The following is a 9,528-nucleotide window of genomic DNA, read 5'->3' as shown; positions in this document are numbered from 1 at the left end:
CAGGTACCAGATGTGAACTCATCTCATCGTGGGGCCTGTGCCTTTGCTACCGGGGTCAGGGAATGAAACCTAGGGCCCTGACCTCAGTGATGGAGCCTTCACCCTGTGTTATTTGAGAGGGTGGAGGGTCAACTGGGGCCTCTACCAGGACCTCCCCAAAGTCTACCAGCCTCATATGCAGGAGAAAATAACAGGCCCCAAATGGTAGAGGAATCAGCTCACAGTCACCTGGGAGTAGAGGCTTTCCTGGCTCTCTCTGCCTTGGACCTCTGCCACCGTGCTGCGTGTCCCGTCTCTAGAGGAATTCAGAACAAAGGCCGCAGCCCTGAAGACAGCAAGGACCCTGCCGAATAACACTGTAAGTCAAGGTTCTTTCTTAGAACCTTCTAGTGTTGTACCTGCCCTTGCTCTTCTTTTTAGAATGGTTCTCTTGTTTTCAGGTCCCACTCTAAACTCAAGGAGGCTGTCCCAAGTCTTGTTCCCTGAGGCTCGTAGCTGAAAAGAAATGGATGTACAGTCACTCCCCAGGAACCCCTAGTTTGGCTGTGACTAAACTATATTCATCTGGATCTAAAAGGTCATCTTGATAGTCACACACCTACCTTGCTGTGGAGAGCCTTCCTGTCTGTCAGCCTGTGTAGCAGCTCTTGGGGGCGCAGATGGGGTATGGGGTGAGTGTGGGACTGTTTCAGAGGGTACCTTTGGGATCTTCGGGTCCAAAGAGGAGGAAGCCCAAAGCTGCCCCCCAAATTTGGTTGTGGTACCTGAAGAGTACTAGGTTGGTAGGGTGCTGGGGAGGTACTGCCTGTCTGGTCCCCTGGAGGTTGGGAGATCTGAGCTCAGCTCCTCCTCTCCCTCATGCTACTGCTCAGAAACTACCCAGCACCCCCATTTCACTTCACCATCCTCACCTCCCTTGTGGGAGTTGGGGGTGGGCAGCAGTGCAGTGGTACACGCAGGACTGCTGACCCCTGCAGGTGACAGATTCTCCTGAGACTCTCAATTGAGTGCGAGCCTCCTTGTAACATCCTCCCCCAGAGGTTCCCACATCCAAGGGTTTTGCCCACCTCCCAGAAATCCGTGCCTGTTTACATCCAGTCCTGAATTAATGGGGTAGCAGGCTGGTCCTGTGTTTAGGAAGTAAAGCAAATCCACTGACAGCTTGGGTATGAGCCCTCCTCTCCCTTTTACTAGCTCTGGGGTCCTGGACAAGTTATTTAACCTTCCTGGGACTCCCATTTCTGTGTCCATAAAATGTGATTCCCTGAGTTAACGGGTGTTAGATACTTAGAACAACACATCCCTACCTAAGCTCTCCATGCAACTGGCCAATCCTGTTTGGCGTGTGTATACCATAAGCACTCTGTAGTGGCTGAAACCAAGGCCATTATTATTCTCCCTACTCTCCAAGGAGGATACAACTGATCTGCCCCTGCCATGGGGAGTACCAAGAGTCAGTCCTGCCCCTCTGCTGAGTGCGGTTAGGGGAGTGGGGGGTGCTGCACAGGACCCAGCATGCAGGGCAGGGGAAGCCAGTTTTATTGAGCAGAGTTCTTCGGACTTGGAGCCTAGCTCTCCCCCCAGGAGGTAGGTCCCCTAAATTTGCTCCCCTGGGACTTAGGCCCACCTACACCACCACCTGTAGTCTCCAAGTTGAGGACCCTTATTTGGCAAGAGATGAATATGTGAGCAACTGTCCAGCAGGGAAAAGACAGATGGCTGGAGGAAGGGAATGTGCCACAGCAGGCAGTGTGTCTCCTGCCACAAGCAGCTGAGGACAGGAGCTCCAGGGCTAGGCCTTTCTGCCCTCAGGCACTGGCTGGCCTGGGCCTGCCCTGGCAGCTCAGTGTCTATTGAAGGCTTGGGGTGGGTATGGCCAGGCTGCCAGTCTGGGACAAGATCACTCAATCTCCAGGATGAGGTCATCGCCCTCTAGTGTCATGTCTGTAGTTACGTGGACCTTGCGGACAGTGCCCTCCATGGGTGAAGTCACAACAGTCTCCATCTTCATGGCGCTGAGCACACACAGGGGTTGGCCCTTGGCCACCTTGGCCCCAGCTGCTACCTTGATGTCTATCACCTTCCCAGGCATGGGTGCCCCGATCTGACCCTTCACATCCTTCAGGGCCTTGGGGTGGAAGTGCATCTCCTGCAGACAGGACAGAGGGAGGAGCTGTGAAGCACAGGCCCTACCCGTTCCCAGCACCTGGCTGGCCCTAGGAGGGGCTGTACCTTCATGGCCTGAGTGTCCTTGACCAGAATGGACCGCAGCTGTCCGTTGAGCTCAAAGAAGACCTGCCTCTGGCCAGCCCGGTTCAGGTCACTTATGGCCAGGGCTTTGATATGCAATGTCTTACCCCGCTCCAGCTCCACCTGCAGGGAGGGCGTGTAGGCTCAGAGCTGGTGCAGAGACACGGGAGGCAGGGAATAGAACCCATAGCTCTGGGTAGAACAGCCCCCTGACCCAGGCAAGTCCCCCAGCCCTGGGTCTCAGCTCCTCACTTGTAAAGGCCTAGCCTCCTGGTTTCTCAAGGGCGCTTTTGGATACAGCTTGTGAGGCCGAGTGACAGCCAAGCCAAAGGCTGGAGCTCTAGATGTGCTGCTGTCCTGAGGGATGCAGGGGCAGGGGTGCTGGGGCAGTGTAGAGAGGTGCCAGAGCCACTGACCTCAAACTCCTCTGCAATTTTGGGTCCCTGCAGGAAGAGGCGGGTATTGAGGCTATCCAGGGGGCCAAAAGTAGCTGTGAAGTCCTTGAAGTGGGCAAAGACATCAGGGTATATGGCTGCTGAGAGCACATCCTCTGGGGTCACCTCCTCCCCATGCCGCTCTATCAGCTCCTTCTCCAGCAACTGCAGATCCAGTGGAGGGAGGGAGGCTCCGGGCCGCCCCTCCACCCTTGGCAGGTCCTTTAGCACCTGGGGAGCAAAGCAGAGGGTCAGGCCTAATGCTTGTACCCAACCCCTACCCTCACACTGTACTGGGCCTTCCTACCTTAGATCGAAGGGGCTCAGGGAACCCGCCGTGGGGAATACCAATGTAGCCCTGCAGGAACTCTACCACAGAACGGGGGAAGGACAGCTCTTCTGCTTGGGCTTCAGCCTCTGCCCGGCTCAGCCCATTCTGCACCATGAACTGGGCCAGGTCCCCCACAATCTTGGAGGACGGTGTCACCTAGAAGAGCCCCCTGGGTTAGGATGCTTGGTACCGGATAGGAGGTTCAGAGGCAGGGATAAGATCATTGGGTCTAGCTCACCTTGATGAGGTCGCCCAGCATCTGGTTGGCCTCCACGTAGGCCTTCTTGACCTCCTTGAACTTGGAGCCAAGCCCCATGCTGTGTGCCTGGAAGTGCAGGTTGGTGTACTGGCCCCCTGGGATCTCATTCTCATACACATCCGAATTGCCAGACTTCATGGTGGCCGTGCAGTCAAAGGCCGCATACAATCCCCGGGCCCCCTCCCAGTACTCACTGTAGTCAAACACACTCTCCAGGAGCACCCCTGCAGGGAGGCCAGGAAAATATGCCAAGTTCCCAGGTGCTCCTCCCAGGACCCCAGAGCCAGATCAGGTCCCATCTTAGATGTGGGTGATGGAAGGCAAGGCCAGCAAAGATGATCTGGACTCTAGGACAGGCCAGGTTCTACTGGGACTACTAAGGGCCATGGCTGTGAGGGAAATGGCCATGGACTCCTGCCATTCCTACCTGTGTCCATGGGAGTCCCTCGGGTGCAGGCCACCAGGGCCCCCATGCTGGGCTGTGAAGTCATCCCGGACATGGAATCAGCTGCCACATCTACCACATCAGCCCCAGCCTGGGCACAGGCCAGCATAGCTGCCACACCTGCCCCTGATGTGTCGTGGGTGTGGATGTGCAGTGGGAGGTCAGGGAAGCGGTCCCTGAGGGACCTGACTAGCATGGTACAGGCCGTTGGCTTTAGCAGCCCTGCCATGTCCTGGGGCAAGAAGAGAAAGATGGTCGGGTAAGGAGGGGGTGTGACATATATGTGGTGGGAGACACAGTGGGGAAGTGCAGAAGGGAGAAGGGGAAGCTGGGGGAGGTGGGGAAGGGGCAGGGGGACTCCTGGGACAGGCGGGTCCAGGCACCTTGATGCACAGGATGTGGGTGCCAGCTCGCACCAGCTCTTCAGCCAGGCCCATGTAGTACTGCAGTGAGTATTTGGTGCGGCTGGGGTCGGCTACGTCCCCGGTGTAGGAGATGGCGGCCTCCACCACACCGCCAGCATTGCCAGCTGCCTCCATGCCCAGTAGCAGATTGGGCATGTAGTTGAGGGAGTCAAAAACCCGGAAGACATCCATGCCATTCTCTTTGGCCACCTCACAGAACCTGAGTGAGTAGGAAAGCCCAAGAGTTAACCCCATCCCAAACCCCCCTGTATATCCCTCTCTGGCTCTGGCCTGGCAGGGGGAGTGGCACCCACAGAGCCAGTGGGGGGTGCACTCCAGTGTGGACAAGGCCTTCTCTGGGGCAGCCTGGGCTGGGCAGGGTCACTTCAGAGGCATCTGACACAGAGCAGAGCTGTCCTGCCCTAGTCACGTACGGTGCAGCTCAGCCTGCCCAGGTTAGAAGAATCAGCTGGGGATTCTTCGTTAAGAGTGGTGGTCTGAGGGAGAAGGAGCACTGGACAAGGAGTCCTGAGGTTTCTGCTGCCCCATGAGCTAGAAGTCCTTCCAGTTCAACAGCTAGAATTCTATACTTCATGAGATTTCCAGATCTAGCATTTCCTGTTGCTGGATATAGCTACTGAAAGACTTAGTATCAAGCCCTCCGTGGGAAGCGCATGCCACTGCAGTGTGGCCTGGCACCCACCGGACCATGCTGTGCAGCATCTGCCCACCCGACCCCAGGCTCACTTGAAGACCACATTGTCAGGGTAGTTGGTGTAGCCCACGGCATTGGCCCCTCGAAGCAGCATCTGGAATGGGATGTTGGGGATGAGCTCCCGGAGCTCCTGGAGCCGCCGCCAGGGACACTCGTACAGGAAGCGCATGGCAACATCAAACGTGGCTCCTGCACAGGGACCAAGAGGCCCAGGTCAGCCCCTCGCTTCCCCGGGCCCCACCACACCCTGCAGGTCCGCAGCCAGAGCCTCTAGCCCGGACACCATTGCACTCATCTCTGGGATCCTTCACGGTCCTGCCCCAACCCTTGCAGCCTTTCCCCTCTGTTGAGAGTAGCTCAGGATCGGTGTCCTCTGTGCCCCCTTTCGCAAGGTGCCACCCTGCCACCAGTTCTCCATGCTAGAACAGGCTGGTGGCCCCTCTCTGACCCTTAGCTACTGGGGTCTCAGCTCTGCAGACTCATTTCCAGAATCTAGGCCTGCCCACAGTGGACACCAGTCACTGCTGAACAAATGGAACACCTTGCCTTGTTCACTTCTCACTCTTTTTTTCAATGTTAACATTTTAGCCTCTCCTGGAGTGGCCACTGGTCTGGCTACATTGGATACCCAATTCCTTTCAGGTGCAGTCCCACATTCCAGCCCTCCGCCAGCCTACCTCCCCAGTTCTCTATGCTGAAGAGTTTGCTGAAGTTGTGAGCAACATAGGGGGCAATCTTTTTGAGATCGTGGGTTCGCACACGAGTGGCCAGCAGTGACTGGTGGGCATCCCTGAAGGTCGTGTCCATCAGCAGCAGCCCCTGGTGGTTCCGCACAGCTCGAGCAAAGCCCTCGGGCCCCTCCCGCAGCAGGATGTCTCTGAAACCAGCCGGGGGTGGTCCTAGGGCAGACCTGGGCATTAGCACCCATCCATCAGGCAGCAACCTCCTCTTTGTCTCCCCCCCCCCCAAGTTGGCAGAATGAATCTCACCTACCTATGGGCACTGCAGGGACAATGGGGTCTGTGGGGCTGGGACTGGCCTTGACTGGGATCGGGGTGGTTGGACCGTTCACCATGACATGACCTAGGGATAGAGTGGGAAGTGGGGTCAGGACAGGCTTGGGAGAGTTTTGAGTTGAGGGCAGGAGCAACATTAGATGGGCCAAGGCCTCCTGGGTGCAGGCAGTGGGAATCTACTGAGGGCTGCATCCCTGTGATCAGGAGCAAGGAGGATAAGCAAGGTGGGAGCGTGCGGGACCAGAATGAGGGCAAGGACAGGGCATGCTAGGAAGCTCTTCCAGGCAGATGGCCAGGAGCAAGGCATTTGAGAGAGTAGAGAAGGGAAGCCTTGGGGCCAGACCGAGGTAGTGCAGCAGCTTCTGGGCCCGGTTCTGTGCAGGCCGCAGCTGGAATAGCTCCGGGTTCTCATCGATGAACTGGGTGTCCACGGTGCCTGCCAGGAACTGCTGGTTGTTGAGCACATTCTGCAGGAAGGGGATGTTGGTCTGCAGAACAGAGGCGGGTGGGAGGGCATCACCGTGGAGCATGGATGTGGAAAGGAGAGGCTGAAGGCGCCACCCTGGGCCAGCACAGCTCCCCAAGTTCCCCAGAGTACTATGCTGAGGTCTGAGACCCCCTTGTGGAATGACATTTCCCCCTCTCACCAGCCCCCTATTCTGACAGACTCCCTTAAGTTTTAGAGGGCTGATCCCACTTCTTACCCCCTTGCTCACCCCAGAGCATGTGCTCAGGGGTCTGGAAATAAGCACCTTCCCACCACACAGTCTAGAAAAGGGGTCAGGCCTTTCCCATAGCACCATGACATAATATGCAGCCATGCTCACCTTCCCAGCCATGCTGCTTGAAACACATCCCTACCTTTGACAGCCGCTCCTCTACCACCAACCCCTCCCACCTCGTCCCCACAGCCACGCTTTGGTCTCCTCACTCAGGGCCATCATTGTGGCTAACTCCTGTGGGCCCTTTCCCACCCTTCACTTGCTAACGGCTCCCACCTGGACATTCTTGCCCTGGGCTTCCCAGACATCTCACTTTCCTTCTCCTCCCCAGTCCCCGCTGGGCTCCTGTCACCCTTGCAGGATGGAGTTCTCAGTGCTGTCACTGGGCCTCTTCTCACACAGGACACCCTCCCTGGGTAGCCTCATCCTGGGCTTCCAGTTCCAGAGCCAAGACCCTAAAGTGGAAATCCCTCCTGGGCGCCTTCCCTTGTGTGGCCCTCACACAAGTTCATCAAATCCAAAGTCGGCCCTCCTTACCCAGTCCTCTGCCTTCTGCTGCATGCCTCACTGTCCACCCAGTTACCCAAACCTACACTCCATCACCCTCAACATCCACTCCTGTGTCACTGGGTCAAGCCAGACGGGTTCTACAATGGCCATTTCTAGACTCTGTGATCCCTGGTCTCCAGGCCATGCCTTCTGCCAGGTTTCCAACTCACGGCTACCTCCAGCCACACCAAACTTGTCTGTGCTCTCACACCTCCACCCCTTTACACCTGCCTGGTAAGCTCTGAACTTGAAGAACTTTGTACTTCCTGCCCTCGCAACAGAGCTGGACCCTCCCCTTCTTACGAGGCTTCTGTGGGATCAGCTGTTGGAGAGCGCCTCTCTTGTCCGCAGCTTTCACTTGTCTGCATTCTTCACACACCTGAGAGCATTTGGGAGGCAGGGGGGGTTGAGGTGCCACATGCTTTGTGCACAAGGGCCCTCATTCCTGCTCATTAAACTCCTTGCTGGGTGACAGCACGAAGCTGGAGTGGGGCAAGTCCAACCCAGAGGCCACGTGGGGCCTAGGAGCCAGCACTGAGAGATGTCCTGTGACTGCCAGACCATGGGTAGAATCCCAGTGTGCACGTGCCTGTGCCCAGATGGCTGTCACTTCAGATACGGCATCTCTGTGTCACCTATTCATGACCTCTGTTGGCAACTTCAGTGGGGACTCCAGGCCCAGCATGGGTTGCTGGGCCCTGTTGCTACTCGAGAAATTCTACCCGATCTACCCTAGCATTCCTATCACCCGGAGCCTCAGATGGGAAGGGCGCCTCCCCCACAGTCATTGCAGAGCAGCACCCAGCCAACATTGCCTCGGTCCTGTCTGGTGTGACAGATCTGCCTGGCAGTCCCTGCCCCTCCTAAAGAAATGGGTACCTTCCATCTGGACCAAAGCACGGCATTTGAGAAGATAAAACCAGTTAAATCATCTAAAGAAGGCAGAACCACATAGGTGTGGGAAGGATCCTCAGAGGCCTACCCTGGTCCACCCTACACTTCCCATTTGCAGGCCCCTCCTCCTCTTAATTTTGGGGGAGATGTCATGTGACCCTCTGTATACCGTGAGCTCCATGGGGACAGGAACTAGGCCCGTCTAGCTCCCAGCATAGGGTGGCATGTGATGGGTGCTAGTAGACTTGTACACTTGAGTGAAAGAAAACATTTTTGAAGGGGAAAAGAGGAATATAAATACTAATGCCACAGAGCATCAGAGTTGACCTGGACCAGAATCCAGTGCCTTCTTTTTACAAGTGCAATAGCTGAGCCCCTGGGAGCCGCAACAGTTAAGAAAAGCTTCCAGTTACCAGCCCCCCTCCCCCCTTACAGGCTACATCCTCTCTCCTGTCAGCCCATTAATACCCCCCCTTGGCCTAGATGAGCAGTGTTTCAGTGGGTAAAATAACTTGCTCAGGGTTACCTGCTCTACCAGGCAGAATCAGAATTCCGTTTCCGGGGGTGAGGGGTGGACTGCTCCCAACCCCCGAACCATGTCTGGAGAGAAGGGAAAGGGGTGGGCATGGCGGGGGGGTGCGGGGGGGGATGTCCAGGTAGCCTGAGGACTAGGAGATACGCGGAAAAAGTGGCGACTTCCCTGGTTCCCCGAAGGGCCAGAGTGCCCAACCTGGTTCCGAGCACTCAATGCTCCCACCCAAGCCGCGGCTATGGTGGCAGGACGCCGGGAACTCTCCCTCCACAGAGAGCCCTTCCTCAGCGGAGACGAGCTCCCCCCGGGAAGCTCTTGCTGGAAGAGGGCCCGGCAGGGGCAGAAGGGGTAGGAGGGGCTGCCGGCTCAGCGAGGCCCACTGACGCACAGCTTCAAACAGCGTGCCACCGCCGGCCTGCTGGGAAACGGTGCAGCGCAGACCAATCGGGCCGGAGGCGGAGACCGGTTGGCTCCCGAGCGTGCCGGGCCGGGCGGGGCGGGGCGGGGCGGGGAGGGGAGTGCAGGAAGGGGAGGGAGAGAGGGGCGGGGCACGGCGCCAGCCGGAGGCCGAGCCCTCACCGCCCCACCCCGCGGCAGGCCTGCCGGGGGCGTCGCCCCAGCCCCTCACCCCCACCCCAGGCCCCGTGCCTGTTGGGGACCCTCCACGTGACTCGGTGATGCAGAACGGTTGTGACCTTCAGCGTGTCTGTGAGGGTCCCAACAACAGTGCGGGTTTGCACCCGGCCCTGCCTGTGGGTGCGGGGACGTGTGGGTGTGTGGGCATGTGTGGGTGTGTTGGGGAGGGTGCCCAGCGACATGTGACAAAAGCTCCCGTCTCTGGGAGATGGTGAAGGGGCCCGCGAGCTGGCGCTTTGTCTGGCTGTCTGCAGAGTGACGGTTCGCGCAGCGGCAGCGGGCGCCCGTGCGGTGCAGGATGCCGGGGCGCCAGGGTGGCCGGGGGCGCGCGCGCCCGTGCC

General features: G+C 57.9%; 1 protein-coding gene and 1 long non-coding RNA gene across 3 annotated transcripts in view; one reads left to right on the top strand and one right to left on the bottom strand.

The window, feature by feature from the left end:
* The first annotated feature begins 13 nt into the window (after positions 1–13).
* On the top strand, positions 14–569 carry LOC115272329. The gene is made up of 2 exons (XR_003900361.1): positions 14–358; positions 441–569. It is a non-coding gene; the product is annotated as an uncharacterized LOC115272329 (long non-coding RNA).
* A 947-nt stretch (positions 570–1,516) lies between these two features.
* Positions 1,517–9,528, bottom strand: part of PC (pyruvate carboxylase) — an 89,512-nt gene continuing 81,500 nt past the window's right edge. For both annotated transcript variants that reach the window (XM_029915408.1, XM_029915409.1), the window contains exons 11-21: positions 6,198–6,342; positions 5,832–5,921; positions 5,516–5,737; positions 4,871–5,027; positions 4,103–4,343; positions 3,702–3,951; positions 3,254–3,498; positions 2,992–3,171; positions 2,667–2,915; positions 2,233–2,373; positions 1,517–2,149 (exon numbers count right to left, since the gene is read on the bottom strand). In XM_029915408.1, the coding sequence (XP_029771268.1) occupies positions 1,901–2,149; positions 2,233–2,373; positions 2,667–2,915; positions 2,992–3,171; positions 3,254–3,498; positions 3,702–3,951; positions 4,103–4,343; positions 4,871–5,027; positions 5,516–5,737; positions 5,832–5,921; positions 6,198–6,342 (2,169 nt within the window). In that variant the 3' untranslated portion in view covers positions 1,517–1,900. The remainder of the gene's footprint in view (positions 2,150–2,232; positions 2,374–2,666; positions 2,916–2,991; positions 3,172–3,253; positions 3,499–3,701; positions 3,952–4,102; positions 4,344–4,870; positions 5,028–5,515; positions 5,738–5,831; positions 5,922–6,197; positions 6,343–9,528) is intronic.

The sequence above is a fragment of the Suricata suricatta genome, chromosome 11, assembly GCF_006229205.1.
Source record: "Suricata suricatta isolate VVHF042 chromosome 11, meerkat_22Aug2017_6uvM2_HiC, whole genome shotgun sequence".
NCBI lineage: Eukaryota > Metazoa > Chordata > Mammalia > Carnivora > Herpestidae > Suricata > Suricata suricatta.
Note: the sequence above shows the minus strand (reverse complement) of the source record. Positions and strands in the feature narration are given on the sequence as shown.